This window comes from Periplaneta americana, chromosome 8 (genome assembly GCF_040183065.1).
Source record: "Periplaneta americana isolate PAMFEO1 chromosome 8, P.americana_PAMFEO1_priV1, whole genome shotgun sequence".
In the NCBI taxonomy this organism is placed as follows: domain Eukaryota; kingdom Metazoa; phylum Arthropoda; class Insecta; order Blattodea; family Blattidae; genus Periplaneta; species Periplaneta americana.
The window spans coordinates 187,818,843-187,838,490 of record NC_091124.1 but is presented as its reverse complement, the minus strand read 5'-3'; the positions used below and the strand labels follow the sequence as shown (position 1 = coordinate 187,838,490).

The window sequence follows — 19,648 nt, the reverse complement described above, 5'->3', positions numbered from 1 at the left end:
AATAATAGACATGAATACTAGTCAGTCTGTGTACTGCGATTTCTACTAAACTATTGGTCCGATTCTCTTCATATACAGTATCACTGAGTCAATTTACCACATAATGATAGACATCAAATATAAGAATTCTAATACTAGTCTGTAACTTGTGGAGCCCTGTATACCTGAACTTGTTGAAGGGCTCTATGCTCCAGAGGCAGCATGCAGTCCTCTGTGATGGAGGCAGGTCAGAGCAGAGCACGCGGGTTCGATGCGGAGGCCAGCGCAGCTTCCACTTCAGACGGATGCACCTCATCAAGCCCAGATAGAAGCTCTGGGCCGACTGAACATGATGGAGCACTCCTGCTCGTCCTGCGAGGCAAATAGATACAGGTGCGGTACTCACTCAATAAGGGTCTAGGTGCCAAAGAATATATTAAACTCAAAACAGGAGTCAATGGGCTCTGAAAAATAAAAGTGATAAAAGACATCTAAAAATAGAGTACAATAGAACCTGGTTTATACTTAATTGCAGTTTTACAGAACATTGTAGGCTGGGAACCCAAAAGGGCTCTTTTAACTCGTCTAAATTCGTTTTAAGCATTACAAAGTGACTATCGAAGAATGTTATTTCCTTTTGGAGTTTTTTAGTTTAATTAGTTGTTTCTGAAGTGGAATAACTATGTGCATATAGGTTTGGTCCTTCGATAATATTCAACAAATTTCAACTGTCGATATAAATTCATCGTTTCATGTAGGTTAATTTGAAAATGATTTGAATTTCAATTTTACGAACGATATCCGTATAGGTTAATGTTAACAGAGTTTTATTACTTCAAAACAGCACATTGGCAATTCAATGAAGACAGCAAATCAGATATAAGAAGAGTACTAAACTTAACATTACCTATATTTGTGTATTAATGCTTTCTCTACCTGCAAAGACGATATCCATTGATATGGCCGGGGGTTTATAGCGGGAGGCAAGCCCTCCGCTGCCTCCCCAAAATACCTTCGGTTTAACATCAGTGCGATCCAAAGAAGTTTTATAGTTTAACGATCTAAGGCTCGACTACAGTGTGTTCACGAATAGTACAATACAACATACTTACGGAATCTATGTAGCAAACACCGGTAGGCCTACATGGAATCCATCAGTTTGCGCTAAGATCCCAAAGCTCTGATCTGTTATATAGACTACATGTTGATTAAATAGAGAATTAATAGTGCCTTCCGAATGTTTCCTGCATTTCAATAACTGGCCTTTAATTGTGCAATTTATTTTGAGGGAATGTGTGTAACTGTATTAAAGTTTACTTGTTGCATTGTGAGATAATTTCAGTGTAGTTAATGCTATTTCAGGGGTATGTGTGGAGACTTCTTTCTTATTAACATTATCTTTATTCCAATTCCCATTTTTTTCAAAAGATGTATTAGATTAAGTCAGATTTAAATTATTTAGTTCTAAGCACGCCATTATTCTTTCAGACGCCAGAGACAAAACTCCCCGTGGAAACGAGCTCGTGAAGGTAAACTATTAAAGAAAAGTGTTTGTTGTCAGTATTTATATAGCACAAAATGAAGCAAAATTAACGGAAATCAGAAGTTATAATTACCTGTATCAACTTACGTTCACCAGGTCTTGATGCGCCTCTAGAACACGTCCAACTCATGCGACACTACATTTCAAATGACGGAGTGACGCCTGTATCCGGTAACGTCTGCAATCTAAAACGGTCGTCTTCTATAATTACGTAATTTGGGCGTGTTCTAAAGATGACCGATACATCTCAATCTGATAAGCGAGCGCTTGATGTCAAAGAACACTAACTCCATAATCACAACTTTACAGGACAGGTAGAAAACAGTAGGCCTATTCTGTACACTTTATTCTTATTGCTTTAATTGAAGAGCTATATTGATGACATTTAAATCATATATAGGTATAGAATATAACAACAGTCTAATATATAGTCACGAAGCTTGGGATGATTTTTTGCATTTCTCGCGGTAGTTGCTAGCCGCTTGGAGCGCTGTGACTATTTGGACCATAGACAAATAAATAGAGGCTACTTGCAAGGTAGAGGGAGAGGTGCAAGGGTGCAATCCATGTTCTGGAGTTTATCCTTCTTTTTATCCTCTCAGGTTTATCCAAATGTTTTTGATGTTGAGTTGTTGGCAACACTGCTCTACTACTCTACTTTTGGCGGCATGTGCATAATTATTATGATCTGGGTCAATGTCATCGGTCTGTCTCCGTGAAGTGCAGGCGTGTTCACTGTCATCGTTTATCATCCACAACTCATTCATGTTTTTTTTTAAATAGTTAGTCACCGGTCGGTGCGGTACTTCGGTGCTATTTATTCAGTACATAAGAGAATACAATTTTACATTAGAGAATTTAGCTGGCTACATGGGATCATTGAATTGAACCGACGAAAGAAGCGACTGGTGAACGAGGAAGCGAAATAAGTGCGGGGAATAGAAGGGGAAGTAGTGAGTGTGTAAAGCGTTGCTTACGTGATTACACAAGCTGGCGCATAGCACGATCGAGAGTAGGTCTCTGTGAGTCATGACAATTTCTGCCGCTAGGTTCGCCTCTCTGCCCTATGAAATGATGAATAGTACCATTACAAAGCATTGTGCATCGTGAAAATAGTTCGATTAATTGTGCATTACTCATTGAGTACGAATATTACAAATATGCCAAGCATATTACAGTGTTATTTGAAGTTTGTTCAGCTAAGTTATATTCGAAAATTGTCTGTGTTTTGCTATGTGAAGAACTCTGTACCAACAGGTCGTATATTTATAGGTTAAGGTAAATGTCAAAGTTCTCTCATATAACAAGCAATGCTATGTTAAAAGTGGCGAATTGCATTTTCCGACTCTCGAATGATGTGACCCGAAATATAAAATAATTTTATGCATTGTTTCACTTACCAAGCATTACTGATATAGGCCTAATGAAAATGTGAACGACGTGATGTAAACATTGAAGATAATGTTGTTACTGTTTTCCCTTTCTCTTTTAGAAAATACCGACAAAAGTAATGAATTATTTTCATGCTGTACTTATTAGGTAATTAATGTGTATTTGTCTGTATTTTAGACCTGTGTATTGTTACGTAATTATCAGTGAATTAGGTAAGAGAACTTAACAAGATTAGTATGAGATTAGGTAATGCACCTCAAACTGGTAACTAATGGCTGCTGCGAAATAGGCTGAGGTGGTTATCGTGTGAATCAAATTATATCTAGAATATCTAGTTTCATTAAATACGGATACGTAAAGTTTTTTTTTTTGTGTTTTTTTTTTTTTTTTTTTTTTTTTTAGCATTTGTTTGTAATTTTGTGAGGTTATGTCTAGCCTAATTTCTTTTTATTCTTGTATCATTACCAATTTATTTTATATTCATTTCAGGTGTTACGGAGGTGTTACATCTATGGTGGCAACTCTACTTATGTTAGGATATGAAGTAACAGTATATATTCAACTTCATCATTTGCTAAAAATTAAAGAAAACCGTATGTCTTCGACTCATTCCATCGTCATTTTTTCTTACGTATGTGAACCACGTTCATTCTAAAAGTGCTACATTAAATGAACACTATAGACAACGTGATGGAACAATTTACAAGTTACTGAAAGTGCTCAACATTTTCAAGTGGTGCTATACCCATTGTTTCAAAATGTACATACATATTTTTACATTTCTATAAGAGGTGTCATAAATTATTTCAGCATATTTGTAAATTCTTCAAAATTAATTCTTCTAATTAAGACCATAAAGTAATGAAATAATATTGCCTAGGCCTATATGTGATTTTATACTACCGGTATTGATGTTGATCTTGGTAAATTAATCCAATTTCACAGTGTTGTCTTTTGTATTGTGGTTCATAACAATTATAACAGTACGTACGTGGAAATGTTTTTAAAATAATAAATCCTAGCTCATGATTTTAAGTGGTCGTTTCAATGGGAGGTTATATTGGAAAGATGATCACAAATGGATAATTTACTGCAAGATACAAGAACTGAATATAAGTGAATGTTCCGTTGAAAGTGAAAGTGAAAATTTCGTTTTACAAGAGCTAAGTAGGTGTAATATTTATTTTAGAAATTATTTGAAAGCTACAGAATATGAAGAATAGACCTGTAACCATAGAAATCAACTGCGAATGGTGAGTGGCCAGGTTTCATTAATAATTGAAAGCAAGTAAAAATTATTTTCTTCTTATCATCCTGTTTTCAATATTTAAATTTAAGCACCTTTCTCTTCCTTGTTATTTCGTGAGAGATTACTTCATACTATCACGTAAGTTAAATTTTTTCTGTACAGATAATAAAAATTACATACATAAGTAGGCTACTTGAATACTGACGATACAAGCTTCATATACATACCTCATCAGGTATATTCAAGAAGACATCTAATGTACTGTAACCAGCACATGATTAAAATACTGATCAGATGTCCAAAAGTTTGGCACATAGTTAATGAAAATCTTGATCAGGAAATCATTCATTAAAAAGTTAAATGTACACGTTTAAAACTTTCCTATAACATAGTGCATCCTCATTGTTACTTTTAAATTTTAGGAATGTACGCTTATAACTGTATCACAATCTGAAATAATCATAATATTTATAACATGAGGGTCCTTGTAGATAGTCAGTTCCAGTGTTCTATATGTAATTAAGAAATGGCCCAGTTTATTGCACTTTCAGCACTTTTCTATTTAGGGGCTTCTGATTAAGTTTCCTAATCACTTCGTATTTACTGGAAATATCTTTGGCAATATTGTCCAGTAGTGGCTTCACAAGTTTTCCCAAAAGAAAGAGGAACATTTCCTCATCTTTACATGTGTCGCACTTCAGTTCTTGCGAAAATCTTGGCTTCAGAAAAGAATACTACAGCGTTTACTATTACTATGCTCAATAGATTAATCAATAGGCCTATAGAAATGTTTTCACCACTGCAAGAAAAAATCGCGTAATAATTATACTTCTCAATTATTGTGACGTTCGTATTTTTTTAAAGAGAGGGAAAAGTTACGCCTTCTTGCAAATGCTTAATTATGAATTCAAGGAAATTAAAGATAATGCAGTACCTTAATTAGTTGCAATGTCTTATTTAATAACAATATTAATAATATTAGGTGAAAAGGGTAGGCTATAGTGCGTATATGTAAGATGTTAAGTTAATTTATTTCCGGAAATGTTTGGTGTATGAACTGAAGTACATAGCAGACAGTCCCTCAGTTTATATGTAATATGTTTTAATATCAAGAATGACAGCCTTTTATTGTAATATAATTGAGGAGTAGAAGTTTGCAAATTACGTCTATTGTCCATAAAATATTGTACGAAGCATTTAATAAGCAATGGTGAGTCCTTTAAATGTCCCAAATGTCAATGTCTTTTAAGTGTTCTGCTATGAATATATAGGGCAGAACAGCGCTCCGAGCGGCGGAATTGGCATTACGAGGGAACCACTTCAGACTCGTTTTTCAAGCTCTATGCGCCAGCTTGTGTAATCTCGTAAGCAACGGTGTAAAGCGTGCCAGGAGTGAGAAAAGAGGGGGCAGTAGTGGAGAAAAACCTGTCTACAGGGTGTTTCAAAAATACGGGGCATAATTTCAGGTATGTATTTCCCACATGTAGACAATCAAAATAGTTCATTACAACATGTGTCCGGAAATGCTTCATTTCCGAGTTATGGCCTTCACATGAAACCAGGCAGCCCGGGTTCGATTCGCGGTCGGAACAAGTTACCTGGTGGAGGTTTTTTCGGGGTTTTTCCTCAACCCGATAAGAGCAAATGCTGGGTAACTTTCGGTGCTGGACCCCAGACTCATTTCACAAGCATTATCATCATCTCATTCAGATGCTAAATAACCTAAGATGTTGATAAAGCCTCGTAAAATAACCTACTAAAATAAAAAAAAAAAAGATGAGAAAGGGAAACTCAGTGTCGGCACGTAGCCTACTATACGATTTCCAGGCTAAGAATATGTTGTACTGTAAACAAAGCTGCAAAAGATATCCATCCGCGAGCTGCTGTGATTGGGCAGAATTGCGCAGAATACTTTATCCGCCATGTGGCTGTTACTTTTAACTGTATATAACTGTCACCCCTCGGTCGAGGTCACGTTCTTACGAGAAAATCGGAAAAATGACGACTAAAGTAAGTAAATATGAATGTAATCCAGGTCCGATGTCGTGAACAGGCCTGTTAAGAGCGTCAGAGGCATGCAAGACATACAATAACTAGTTTAATTGCCTACCTAATCAGACTGAGACAAGGTGCGGACTCCTTCCAGGAAACTCCCCTCTTCCTCTTCACCGCTGCTGCTGCTGCACTCAGCTGGGTTGATAACGAACCTGTCAATAATGGTGTCGCACAGGCCATCTGATTTCCAGAATTTCTCTTCCTCTCTTCTACATGGCATATGAACGACCACCATATATCTGGTGTTACCAACTTTAAGCCTTGTTAGTAAGGTCCTGACTTCATTAAGTTTAAAAGATTTATTATTTAGGGCAACACACCCTTTCACTTTGCTCCAAACGGCTTCTATAGGATTTAATACACAGTGATAAGGAGGGAGTCTTAACACTGTGTGACCTGCCTGTTCTGCCATAGAATCCACAACGTGTGTGGAACTTCTTGCCAACGTTAGCTGTCTTTATCTGTTCTATCAGTTCGTCCGTCTTGTATCCTATACCTTTCGCATCCATCCACTCAATCATGGATGTGTATTGCTTAGAAATCTGTGATATTCCTAAGACAGATCATGATCTGATATGAAAATATTGGGAAGCAAGAAAGAAAATAACTATGTATGAACAGGAGCAGTTTTGAAGATAACTTTCTCGAGAATTTAAAAAAAAAAAGTTAATGACCTGGCGAATTCCAATGAACTCATATACTGTTATTCGAATATGGTTATATGAAAGTAATGAAATTCATTGCACTTAAATCCTTTCTTACATTACACTGGCTTTATGGCACAGTATGGAATGTGAAATTTTATTGGGAATCAGTTATAAATTATAATACTTCGATATATATTTCAGTGGGGTACTTGATTTTTATTTCTGTATTCATGTGCAATAACAGACGATTTTTAAAAAGATAACATATTTGTAGACAGTCATTGAAAAGCTGCTGAGTATTTGATGGGCAATGTGACTGAAACTTACACTGCTCAGATATTCTTTCAGTGCTAAAACTTTAGTACCCATGATATCCAGTTAACAGTACGAAAGAAGGACACAATATTTTCTGTTCCTTAATCATCACGGGTTCCTGTTGATCTTTAAACAATAATTGTCTTTTATGTGAAAATTGTGATCTCTCTTGAAGTTTTCTATTCCTTGTATTTTTTATGAAATTTGTGACTTCTTGCTTTCATGTGTATTTATCAGATGTCATTGATGTCCAAAGTGGACGAGAGATGGAACAGACTTTGATTTTGAAGAGATTTAAACCTAAATGCAGTTACATTTTGAATAAAGAGCTGGACCTAACCCAGTTTGAAGTTGAGATTACAGCAAATTCGGATGTGTGTGTCAGGTTGCAGACTGTTATACATCAGGTGAGTATATTTATCTTTACTGAGAAGACATGCTATATGTAACCTGTCTCCATTGTTATTTTGCGAGCATAATGTACAGAGAGTTTGCATTCAGCTCTCTAATGTTTATTCTTACTGGATTTTTAATGTCTTTTTATTTATTTATTTATTTATTTATTTATTATAAAGAATTCATTTCTCTTGATATTGATTCCTTTTATAACACTTTCAATATTTGAAAAAATATGATAAACGTTTAAAAATTTAAAAACCTGAAAACTGCATAATGTTAAAATATTGTTAAAAAGGGAATATATCTTAAATACACCATACGGCCTTTTTCGAAGTTATTTGCTCGTTTGTCGTCAATAATATTTTTTGTGTTTTCATTTCAGTTTCTTAATCCTCTTCTTGTGTAGCTTCCTCTTTGTGAATGTTGCTTGATTTATTATATTTATAGCTGATGTTCTTCCATTCTTCTCAACATTACGACTCTCCCGAGTGTCATTTATATTTGTTACTGTTGCTCCGAGATATTTGAATTTTTCCATCTCTTTGAAGGAAAATCTCCAATTTTTATGTTCCCATTTCGTACAATATTCTGGTCACGAAACATAATCATATACTTTGTCTTTTCGGGATTTACTTCCAAACCTATCTCTCTACTTGCTTCAAGTAAAATTTCTGTATTTTCCCTAATCGTTTGTGGATTTTCTCCTAACATATTTACGTCATCCGATTAGACAAGAACCTGATATAACCCGTTCAATTCCAAACTGTTTGTTATCCTGAACTTTCCTAATGGTATATTCTAGAGCAAAGTTAAAAATTAAAGGTGATAGTGCATCTCCTTGCTTTAGCCCACAGTGAATTGGAAAAGCATCAGATAGAAACGGGCCTTTACGAACTCTGCTGTAAGTTTCACTGAGACACATTTTAATTAATCGAACTAGTTTCTTGGGAATACCAAATTCAATAAGAATATTATACAAAACTTCTCTCTTAACTGAGTCATATGTCGTTTTGAAATCTATGAATAACTGATGTACTGTACCCTTATACTCCCGTTTTTCTCCAATATCTATCGGATACAAAAAATCTGATCAATAGTCGATCTATTACGCCTAAAACCACACTGATGATCCACAATAATTTCATCTACGTACGGAGTTAATCTTCTCAAAAGAATATTGGACAAAATTTGTACAACTTCAACAAAAGTGATATTCCTCGAAAGTTACTACAGTTAGTCTTGTCCCCCTTCTTAAAGATAGGTACAATTATGGACTCCTTCCATTGTTCTGGTACAATTTCCTTTTCCCAGATAGTAAGTACAAGTATATAAATTTCGCCAAATAATGCGCTTCCATCTTGTATTAATTCTGCTAGAATTTGATCGATATCTGGAGACTTGTACTTTTTCAGATTTTCTGTCGCAATTTCGACTTCTGAAAGTGTGGGTTCGGATATAAATGGCTCAGCAGTTTGTATTTGAATTTCGTCCCGATCATTTCTATTTGGCCCATATACATTTAGTAGTTGCCCAAAATAGCTTTTCCATCTGTTCAAGATTGAATAAGAATCTGCAAGCAAGTCACCATTCTCATCCTTGATCACGTTTACTCTTGCCTGATATGCATTCTTAAATTCCTTTATACCATTATATAAATCTCGAATGTTTTTATTCCTACTATTTGTTTCTACCTCATTCAGTTTTTCCTTCAAGCTACCTCTCTTTTTATTCCTAAGTGTACAACTTGCTTCCTGTCTTTTATTCAAATAATTATCTCTATTCTCCTCAACTGGATCCTGTAAGAATTTCGGTTTTGCCTATTTCCTTCTTTCTACTACCATGCAACAATCTTCATCAAACTTAGTTTCATAATAACCTATGCTCTGCTCAGCTGTAATTTTGATACTATCTCTGATATTTTCCCACACGCTACTAACATCTAACTCTTTCTGAACTACGTCGGAACTTCCTAAGGTGGCAAACCTATTCGAGATTTCGACCTGATAATGTTGCTTAGTTTCCTCGTCCTTTAATTTCAGAATATTGAATTTACTAATATTAACTTGTTGCTCTACTCATTTGGCTACTGGTAGTCTTTCTCTTAATTCTCCAATTACCAAATAGAGGTCAGAATTACAGTCTGCCCCCCTGAAAGTTCGAATGTCTACTATAGTAGTATGTCTCCGTTTATCTATCAAGATGTGAGCTGTTTGGTTGTGTGTCAATCCATCTGGAGAGGTCCAAGAATACAGGGTGTTCCGAAACTATTCATTCAAATTAATACAGAAGGTAGAGAACATGAAAACAAATATATTTCGATAAGGAATATATGGTCTCTGAAGTCAACTTGTAATGTTATGGAACATTATGTTAGTGGTGCTGACGTAAGCTGTTGTGTCGGTGTCGCTGACTGGGAATGTGTACTGACATTCACAACTGCTCTCTGTACAGTTGGTTGGCTCTAAGGTCTGCAGTGCACATGGAGCGGTTTACTCATGCTGAAATGGCTGACATGCATCTGGTATACGGGTTTGTTAATGGAAATGGACGAGCTGCAGTGAGTGAGTATCGAGAGCGCTTTCCCAACCGACGGATTCCGCAGCACCAAACATTCGGACGTCTGCATCGCCTGCTACGTGAAACAGGCACTTCTCGTGCACGTATGCATGATACAGGTCGGAAACGAACAGTGCGAACTCCCGAAATGGAAGAGGAGATTATGTGACATGTTGAAGACACTCCATCTACAAGCACACGACGCATTGCACACATCAGACATAGCCTTGTGTGGAATGTGGTACACGATCAGCAGCTTCATCCTTTCCATGTTCAGCACTAGGACCGCAAGATTTTCCCCCACGCGTGCAGTTTGCACAATGGTTTGTACAACAGACTGCCTCGACCTCTTATTTCCGGCCGAGGTCCTGTACACCGACGAGGCTTTGTTTACTCGTGAAGGCTGTTCCAATATCCACAATTCGCATGTTTGGGCCCATGTGAATCCACGAAGTACTCGACCTCGTGCTCATCAACAGCTTTTCGGTGTTAATGTGTGGGCCGGCATTCTCGGTGATAGGTTGATTGGACCATACATTCTTCCATTTCGCCTCAACGGACGGACATATCGCTACTTCCTGGAACATGTGTTCCCGGAACTGCTGGAGGATGCATCTTTGAATGTTAGACAAAGGATGTACTTCCAGCACGATGGGGCGCCAGCCCATTTCAGCATTGCTGTGAGGAATCATCTGAGAGCCACCTTTGGCGAATCCTCGGACCTCATTTCATCTCACTACATCTCGCCAAAAAAAAAAAAAAAAAAAAAAAAAAAAAAAAAAAAAAAAAAAAAAAAAAATTGTACAACATTGTAAAAATTTTAGAAAATTACTAAATTGTAAAACTATAAAACTTTGTAAAAATTGTAATTGTAATATTGTAAAATGTTGACATGTTCCACATCTTAAAGCTTCATTGCTCATGTAAGATCTATGGAATAAAATAAATGAATGAATGAATGAATGAATGAATGATGGATCGGCCGAGGTGGCCCCGTGGCCTGGCCACCCAGGTCACCTGACCTCACGTGTCTGGATTTCTTCCTCTGGGGGCATATGAAGCAGCTGGTGTATGAACCCGTTGTGGAAACAGAAGAAGACCTCGTCGCTAGAATTACTGCCGCTGCTGATGCCATTGCGGACATGCCAGGTATCTTCGAGCAGGCATGACAGTCCCAACCCAACCATTCCATATCTGTATATTTCCTAACATTTTCTAAATTTCTCAAAAATTTCAATTATTTCCTATACTCCCCTTCGCACCACCGATAGGCTCGAGGCCACACATTTGTCATCCACGGCATGCGCTGGGCTGCATCTACAGGCTCGCCACTCCCAACTAGCAGTACATTGAATTAAAATGTTAATGAAATTTAAGAGTTTGTTGGAATTATAAAATTTTTTTAAATTTTTAAAAAAGTGTCAACATTTTCAAAAATCGTCGAAATTCCCGAAAATTTCAATATTTACAAAAATTATCAAAAATTTAAAAAATTTCAAAAATTTTCAAAAAATCCAAAATTTACAAATATTTTCAAAAATTTTAAAAATTTCATAAATTTTCATAAATCGTCGAAATTCCAAAAAATTTAAAAATTTTCAAAAATTTTTAAAATTTAAAAAGTTTCAAACATTTTCAAAAATCGGCGAAATTCCAAAAAAATTTCAAAATTTTCAAAACTTGAAAATGTTCAATACTTTTCACAAATCTTCGAAATTCAAACAATTTCAAAATTTTCAAAAATTTTAAAAATTGTCAAATATTTTCAAAAATCGTCGAAATTCCAAAAAATTTCAAAATTTTCGAAAATTTCAAACACTTCAAAAATTTGAAAAATTTCAAAATTTTCAAAACTTTTCAAAAATTGTCGAAATTCCAAAAAATTTAAAAAATTTAAGGATTTTCAAAAATTTCAAAAATTAAAAAAATTGTCGAAATTCCAAAGAATTTCAAAACTTTCAAAAAGTTTAAAAAATTTCAAAATTTTCAAAAATCGTCGAAATTATAAAAAAATTTCAAAATTTTCAAAACTTTCAGAAATTTCAAACATTTTAAAAAATCGTCGAAATTCCAAAATTTTCAAAATTTTCAGAAATCGTCGAAATTCCAAAAAGTTCAAAATTTTAAAACATTTCAAATCTTTTAAAAATTTTCAAAAATTTGAAAATTTTCAATAATTTTCACAAATCATCGAAATTCAAAAGATTTCAAAATTTTCTAAAATTTCAAATATTGTCAAAAATTTCAAAAATTTTCAAACATCGTCGAAATTCCAAAAAATTTCAGAATTTTCGAAAATTTCAAAAATTTGAAAATTTTCAAAATATTCAAAGCTTTTAAAAAATCGTCGAGATTCCATAAAATTCGAAAATTTTCAAGAATTTTCAAAAATTTCAAAATTATGAAATATTTAAAAAATTATCAAAAATTGTCGAAATTCCCAAAAATTTCAAAATTTTAAAAAATCTCGAAATTTAAAAAATTTTCAAAAATTTCAAAATTTTCATTAATTTTAAAAAATCGTCGAAATTCCAAAAAATTTTCAAAATTTTCAAAAATTCAAAATTTTCTAAAATTTCATAAATTTTCAAAAATCGACCAAATTCCAAAAAATTTCAAAATTTTCAAAAATTATCAAAAATTGTCGAAATTCCAAAAAATGTCAAAATTTTTAAAAATTTCAAAATTTACAAAAATTTTCAAAAATTTCAAAAATTTAAAAAAACCGATGATATTCCAAAAAAAAAAAAATTTCCAAAAATTTCAAAAATTTTAAAAAATCAACGAAATTCCAGAAAATTTCAAAATTTCAAAAAATTTTCAAAACTTCAAAAATTTAAAAGTTTTCAAATCTTTTCAAAAATCGTCGAAATTCAAAAAAATTTCAAAATTTTCAAAAATTTCAAAATTATGAAAAATTTTCAAAAATCGCCGAAAATCCAAAGAATTTCAAAATTTTCAAAAATTTTCAAAAATATCAGTATTTTAAAAATTTTCAATAATTTTTCAAAAATCGTCAATATTCCAAAAAAATTCAAAATTTTCAAAACTTTTAAAAGATTTTAAAATTTTGAAAAGTTTTCAAAATTTCAAAATTTTAGAAATTTTCAAAAATCGTCGAAATTCGAAAAAAATGTCAAAATTTTCAAAAATTTTTAAAAAATTTCAAAATTTTGAAAAGTTTTCAAAATTCGTCGAAATTCCAAAAAATTTCAAAATTTTCAAAAAATTTCAAAATTTTCAAAAATCCTCGAAATTCTAAAAAATTTCAAAATTTTCAAAAATGTTAAAAAATTTCAGAATTTTCAAAAATTTCAAAAATTTGAAAAAATCGTCGAAATTCCAAAAATTTCAAAATTTTCAGAAATTTTCAGAAATTGTCGAAATTCCAAATAGTTCAAAATTTTCAAAAATTTTGAAAATTCGTTGAAATTCAAAAAAATTTCAAATTTTCAAAATTTTTCAAAAATTTCCAAAAATCTTCGAAATTCCAAAAAATTTCAAACTTTTCTACCATTCTCTATATTTCATAATAATTTCCAATTATTTTCAATACTCCGCCTGGCAGCACCGATAGGCTTGGGGCTACACATGTCAGCCACGGCATTCTCTGGGCTGCAACGGAAGGCTCGTCGTTGCGAACTAGCATTACAATAATTAAAAAAATTAAAGAAAATTTAGTAAATTCTTAAATATATCAATATTTTTTAAATTTTTAAAAAATTGTCAAAATTTTCAAAAATCGTCGAAATTTCAAAAAATTAAAAAATTTTCAAAAAACTCCAAAATTTTCAAAAATTTCAAAAATTTTCGAAATCGTCGAAATTGCAAAAAATTTCAAAATTTTCAAAAATTTTCAAAAATCGTCGAACTTCCAAAAATTTCAAAATTTTCGAAAATTTCAAAAATTTGAAAAATTTGAAATTTTCAAAATTTTCAAAACTTTTCAAAAATCGTCGAAATTCCAAAAAATTTAAAAAATTTCCGAATTTCGAAAAATTTCAAAAGTTTATAAAATTGTCCAAATTCCAAAGAATTTCAAAACTTTCAAAAATTTTAAAAAATTTCAAAATTTTGAAAAATTTTCAAAGATTTTGAAATTTGAAAAATTTTGAAAAATTTCAAAATGTTCAAAAATTTTCAAAAATCGTCGAAATTCCAAAAAAAAATTCAAAATTTTGAAGATTTTCAAAAATTTTGAAAATTCGTCGAAATTCCAAAAAATGTCAAAATTTTCAAAAATTTCCAAAAATCGTCGAAATTCCAAAAAATTTCAAAATTTTCTAACATTCTCTATATTTCATAATTTCCAATTATTTTCAATACTCCCACTGGCAGCACTGATATGCTTGGGGCTACACATGTCAGCCACGGAATCCTCTGGGCTGCATCGGAAGGCTCGCCGTTCCGAACTAGAACTACAATAATTTAAAAAATTAAAGGAAATTTAAGAATTTCTTAAATATATTAACATTTTTTTATAACTTTTAAAAATTGTTAAATTTTCAAAAATCGTCGAAATTCCAAAAAAATTAGAAAATTTTCAAGAATTTTAAAAAATTTCAAAATTTTCAAAAATCTCAAAATTTTCAAAAATTTTCAAAAATCGTCGAAATTCCAAAAAAATTTCAAAATTTTCAAAAATTTTGAAAAATTTTGAAGATTTTCAAAAATTTTGAAAATTCGTCGAAATTCCAAAAAATGTCAAGATTTTAAAAATTTCAAAATATACAAAAATTTCCAAAAATCGTCGAAGTTCAAAAAAATTTCAAAATTTTCTAACATTCTCTATATTTCATAATTTCCAATTATTTTCAATACTCCCACTGGCAGCACTGATATGCTTGGGGCTACACATGTCAGCCACGGCATCCTCTGGGCTGCATCGGAAGGCTCGCCGTTGCGAAATAGCATTACAATAATTAAAAAAATTAAAGGAAATTTAGTAAATTCTTAAATATATCAATATTTTTTTAATTTTTTAAAAACTGTTTAAATTTTCAAAATTCGTCGAAATTTCAAAAAATTCAAACATTTTCAAGAACTCCTAACTTTTCAAAAATTTAAAAAATTTTCGAAAATCGTCGAAATTCCAAAAAATTTCAAAATTTTCAAACATTTTCAAAAATTTCAAAAATTTAAAAAATTTTCAAAAATCGTGGAAACTCAAAAAAATTTCAAAATTTTCTAACATTCTCTATATTTCATAATTTCCAATTATTTTCAATACTCCCACTGGCAGCACCGATAGGCTTGGGGCTACACGTCAGCCACGGCATCTTCTGGGCTGCATCGGAAGGCTCGCCGTTCCGAACTAGAACAATAATTTAAATAAAGGAAATTTAAGTTCTTAAATATATTAACATTTTTTTAAATTTTTAAAATTTGTCAAAATTTTTAAAAATCGTCGAAATTCCATAAAATTTGAAAATTCTCAAAATTTTCAAAAATGTCAAAATTTTCAAAAATTTTTAAAAACTTCAAAAATTTTCAAAAAAACGTCGAAATTCCAAAAAATATCAAAATTTTCAAATATTTTCAAAAATTTTCAAAAACAAAATATTTCAAAATTTTTCAAAAATCGTCGAAATTCCAAGAAATTTCAAAATTTTCAAAAATATTCAAAATTTTCAAAAATTTTCAAAAATCTACGAAATTCCAAAAAAAATTTCAAAATTTTCAAAAATTTTCAAAAATTTCAAAAATTTCGAACTATTTCGAAAATCGTCGAAATTCCAAAAAATTTCAAAATTTTCAACCATTTTGAAAAATTTGAAAATTTTGAACAATTTTCAAAAATTTCAAAATTTTCAATAATTTTCAAAAATTGTCGAAATTCCAAAAAATTTGAAAATTTTCAAAAATTTCAAAATTTTCTAAAATGTCAAAAATTTCAAGAATTTTCAAAAATCGTCGAAATTCCAAAAAATTTCAAATTTTCAAAAATTTTCAATATTTTCAAAAATTTTCAAAAACTTCAAAATTTTCAAAAATTTCAAAAATCGTCGAAATTCCAAAAAATTTCAAAATTTTCAAATATTTTCACAAATTTTAAAATTTCGAAAAACTTTCAAAAATTTCAGTTTTCAAAAATTTTCAAAAATTTCAAAATGTTGAATAATTTTCAAATCTCGTCGAAATTCCAAAAATTTCAAAATTTTCTAAAACTTCAAAAATTGTCAAAAATTTCAAAAATTTTCCAAAATCGTCGAAATTCCAAAAAATTTCAAAATTTTCAAAAATTTCAAAATTTTCTAAAATGTCAAAAATTTCAAGAATTTTCAAAAATCGTCGAAATTCCAAAAAATTTCAAATTTTCAAAAATTTTCAATATTTTCAAAAATTTTCAAAAACTTCAAAATTTTCAAAAATTTCAAAAATCGTCGAAATTCCAAAAAATTTCAAAATTTTCAAATATTTTCACAAATTTCAAAATTTCGAAAAACTTTCAAAAATTTCAGTTTTCAAAAATTTTCAAAAATTTCAAAATGTTGAATAATTTTCAAATCTCGTCGAAATTCCAAAAATTTCAAAATTTTCTAAAACTTCAAAAATTGTCAAAAATTTCAAAAATTTTCCAAAATCGTCGAAATTCCAAAAAATTTCAAAAATTTCAAAATTTTCAACTTTTCAAAAATCGTCAAAATTCCAAAAAATTTAAAAATTTAAAAATTTTCAAAAATTTCGAAATTTTCAAAAATCGTCGAAATTCCAAGTACTTTCAAAATTTTCAACAATTTTCAAAAATTTCAAAATCTTGAAAAATTTTCAAAATTCGTCGAAATTCCAAAAAATTTCAAAATTTTAAAAAATTTCAAAATTTTCAAAATTTTCAAAAATCGTCTAAATTCCAAAACATTTCAAAATTTTAAAAAATTTCAAAATTTTCAAAAATCTTCGAAAATCCACAAAAATTTCAAAATTTTGAACATTTTCAATAATTTTAAAAATTCGTCGAAATTCCAAAATATTTCAAAATTTTCAAAAATATCAAAAACTTCCAAAAATCGTCGAAATTCAAAAAAATTTCAATTTTTTTCTAACATTCTCTATATTTCATAATTTCCAATTATTTTCAATACTCTCTCAGGCAGCACCGATGGGGTTGGGGCTATACATGTCTGCCATGGCATCCTCTGGTCTGCATTGGAAGGCTCGTCGTTCCGAACTAGAACTACAATAATTAAAAAAAATTAAAGGAAATTTAAGAATTTCTTAAATATATCAACGTTTTATTAAATTTTTAAAAATTATCAAAATTTTCAAAAATCGTCGAATTTCCAAAAAATTCGAAAATATTCAAGAATTTTCAAAAATTTCAAAATTTTCAAAATTTTTGAATAATTTTAAAAAATCGTCGAAATTCCAAAATATTTGAAAATGTTCAAAAATTCAAAACTTTCTAAAATTTCAAAAATTTTCAAAAATTGACGAAATTCCAAAAAGTTTCAAAATTTTGAAAAATTTCAAAAATTTTCAAAAATCGTCGAAATGCCAAAGAATTTCAAAATTTTCAAAAATTTTCAAACAATTTCACATATTTCCAAAATTTCAATAATTTTTCAAAAATCGTCGAAATTCCCAAAAAATTCAAAATTTTCAAAAATTTTAAAAAATTTTAAATTTTAAAGATTTTCAAAAATCGGCGAAATTCCAAAAAAAATGTCAAAATTTTCAAAAATTATGAAAAATTTCAAAATTTTGAAAAACTTTAAAATGATCAATAATTTTCAAAACTCGTCGAAATTCCAAAAAATTTGAAAATTTTCAAAAATTTCAAAATTTTCTAGAATTTCAAAAATTTTCAAAAATTTAAAAAATTTTGAAAAATCGTCGAAATTCCAAAAAATTAGAAAATTTTCAAAAATTTCAAAATTTTCTAGAATTTCAAAAATTTTCAAAAATTTCAAAGATTTTGAAAAATCGTCGAAATTCCAGAAAATTTTCAAAAACTTTCAAAATATTCAAAATTTTTTATGATTTCAAAAATTTTCAAATATTTCAAAATTTTCAAAAATTTTCAAAAATTTCAAAATTCTAAAAAATTCCAAAAAGTTTCAAAATTTTCAAATATTTTCAAAAATTTCATAATTTTCAATATTTTCGAAAATCGTCGAAATTCAAAAAAATAAAATTTTCAACAAATTCAAAATTTTCTAAATTTTCAAAAATTTTCAAAAACCCGTCGAAATTCCAAAAAAAATTCAAAATTTTCAAAGATTTTGCAAAATTTTGAAGATTTTCAAAAATTTTGAAAATTCGTCGAAATTCCAAAAAATGTCAAAATTTTCATAAATTTAAAAAAATACCAAAATTTTCAAAAATTTCAAAAATTTCCAAAAAATCTCGCATTTCCAAAAAATTTCAAAATTTTCTAACATTCTCTATATTTCATAATTTCCAATTATTTTCAATACTCCCACTGTCAGCACCGATGGGCTTGGTGCTACACCTGTCAGCCACGCCATCCTCTGGGCTGAATCGGAAGGCTCGCCGTAACGAACTAGAACTATAATAAAAAATTAAAGGAAATTAAAGAATTTCTTAAATATATCAACTTTTTTTAAAATTTTTAAAAATTATCAAAATTTTCAAAAATCATCAAAATTCCAAAAAATTCGAAAATTTTCAAGAATTTTCAAAAATTTCAAAAATTTTAAACAATTTGAAAATTTTGAGAAATTTTAAAAATTTCAAACTTTTCAATAATTTTAAAAAATCGTCAAAATTCCAAAAAATTTGAAAATTTTCAAAAATACAAAACTTTCTAAAATTTCAAAATTTTTCAAAAATCGTCGAAATTCCAAAAAATTTCAAAATTTTCAAAAATTTCAAAATTTTGAAAAATTTTCAAAAATGTCAAAATTTTCAAAACTTTTAAAAAATCGTCGAAATTAAAAAAAATTCAAAATTTTCAAACATTTCAAAATTTTTTAAAAATTTTCAAAAATCGTCGAAGTTCCAAAGAATTTCAAAATTTTCAAAAATTTTAAAAAATTTCAATGATTTTTAAAAAATCGACGAACTTCCAAAAAAATTCAAAATTTTCAAAAATTTTGAAAAATCTAAAAATTTAAAAAATTTTCAAAAATTTCAAAATTTTAAAGATTTTCAAAAATCGTCGAAATTCCAAAAAAATGTCAAAATTTTCACAAATTTTCAAGAATTTCAAAATTTTGAACTTTTCAAAATTCGTCGAAATTCCAAAGAATTTCAAAATTTTCAAAAATATCAAAATGTTGAAATATTTTCAAAAACCGTCGAAATTCCAAAAAAATTTGAAAATTTTGAAAAATTTTTCAAAATTTTGAAGATTTTCAAAAATTTAAAAAATTCGTCGAAATTCCAAAAAAATGTCAAAATTTTCAAAAATTTTCAAAAATGTCAGAATTTTCAAAAATTTCAAAAATTTGAAAAAATCGTCGAAATCCCAAAAATTTCAAAATTTTCAGAAATTTTCAGAAATCGTCGAAATTCCTAAAAGTTCAAAATTTTAAAAAATTTCGAAAAATT

At 29.8% G+C, this 19,648-nt stretch overlaps 1 protein-coding gene across 6 annotated transcripts in view; it reads left to right on the top strand.

Moving 5' to 3' along the window:
* Nucleotides 1-240: 240 nt before the first annotated feature.
* The window catches only part of LOC138705289 (DNA-directed RNA polymerase I subunit RPA1-like), a 191,616-nt gene continuing 172,208 nt past the window's right edge, over nt 241-19,648 (top strand). For 4 of the 6 annotated variants that reach the window (XM_069834147.1, XM_069834140.1, XM_069834137.1 and 1 more), the window contains exon 1: nt 241-372. In XM_069834147.1, the coding sequence (XP_069690248.1) occupies nt 251-372 (122 nt within the window). In that variant the 5' untranslated portion in view covers nt 241-250. Of the gene's footprint in view, nt 373-5,559; nt 5,630-7,417; nt 7,588-11,144; nt 11,285-19,648 lie in introns of those variants that run through there. The other 2 variants (XM_069834144.1, XM_069834142.1) reach the window with 2 other exon arrangements.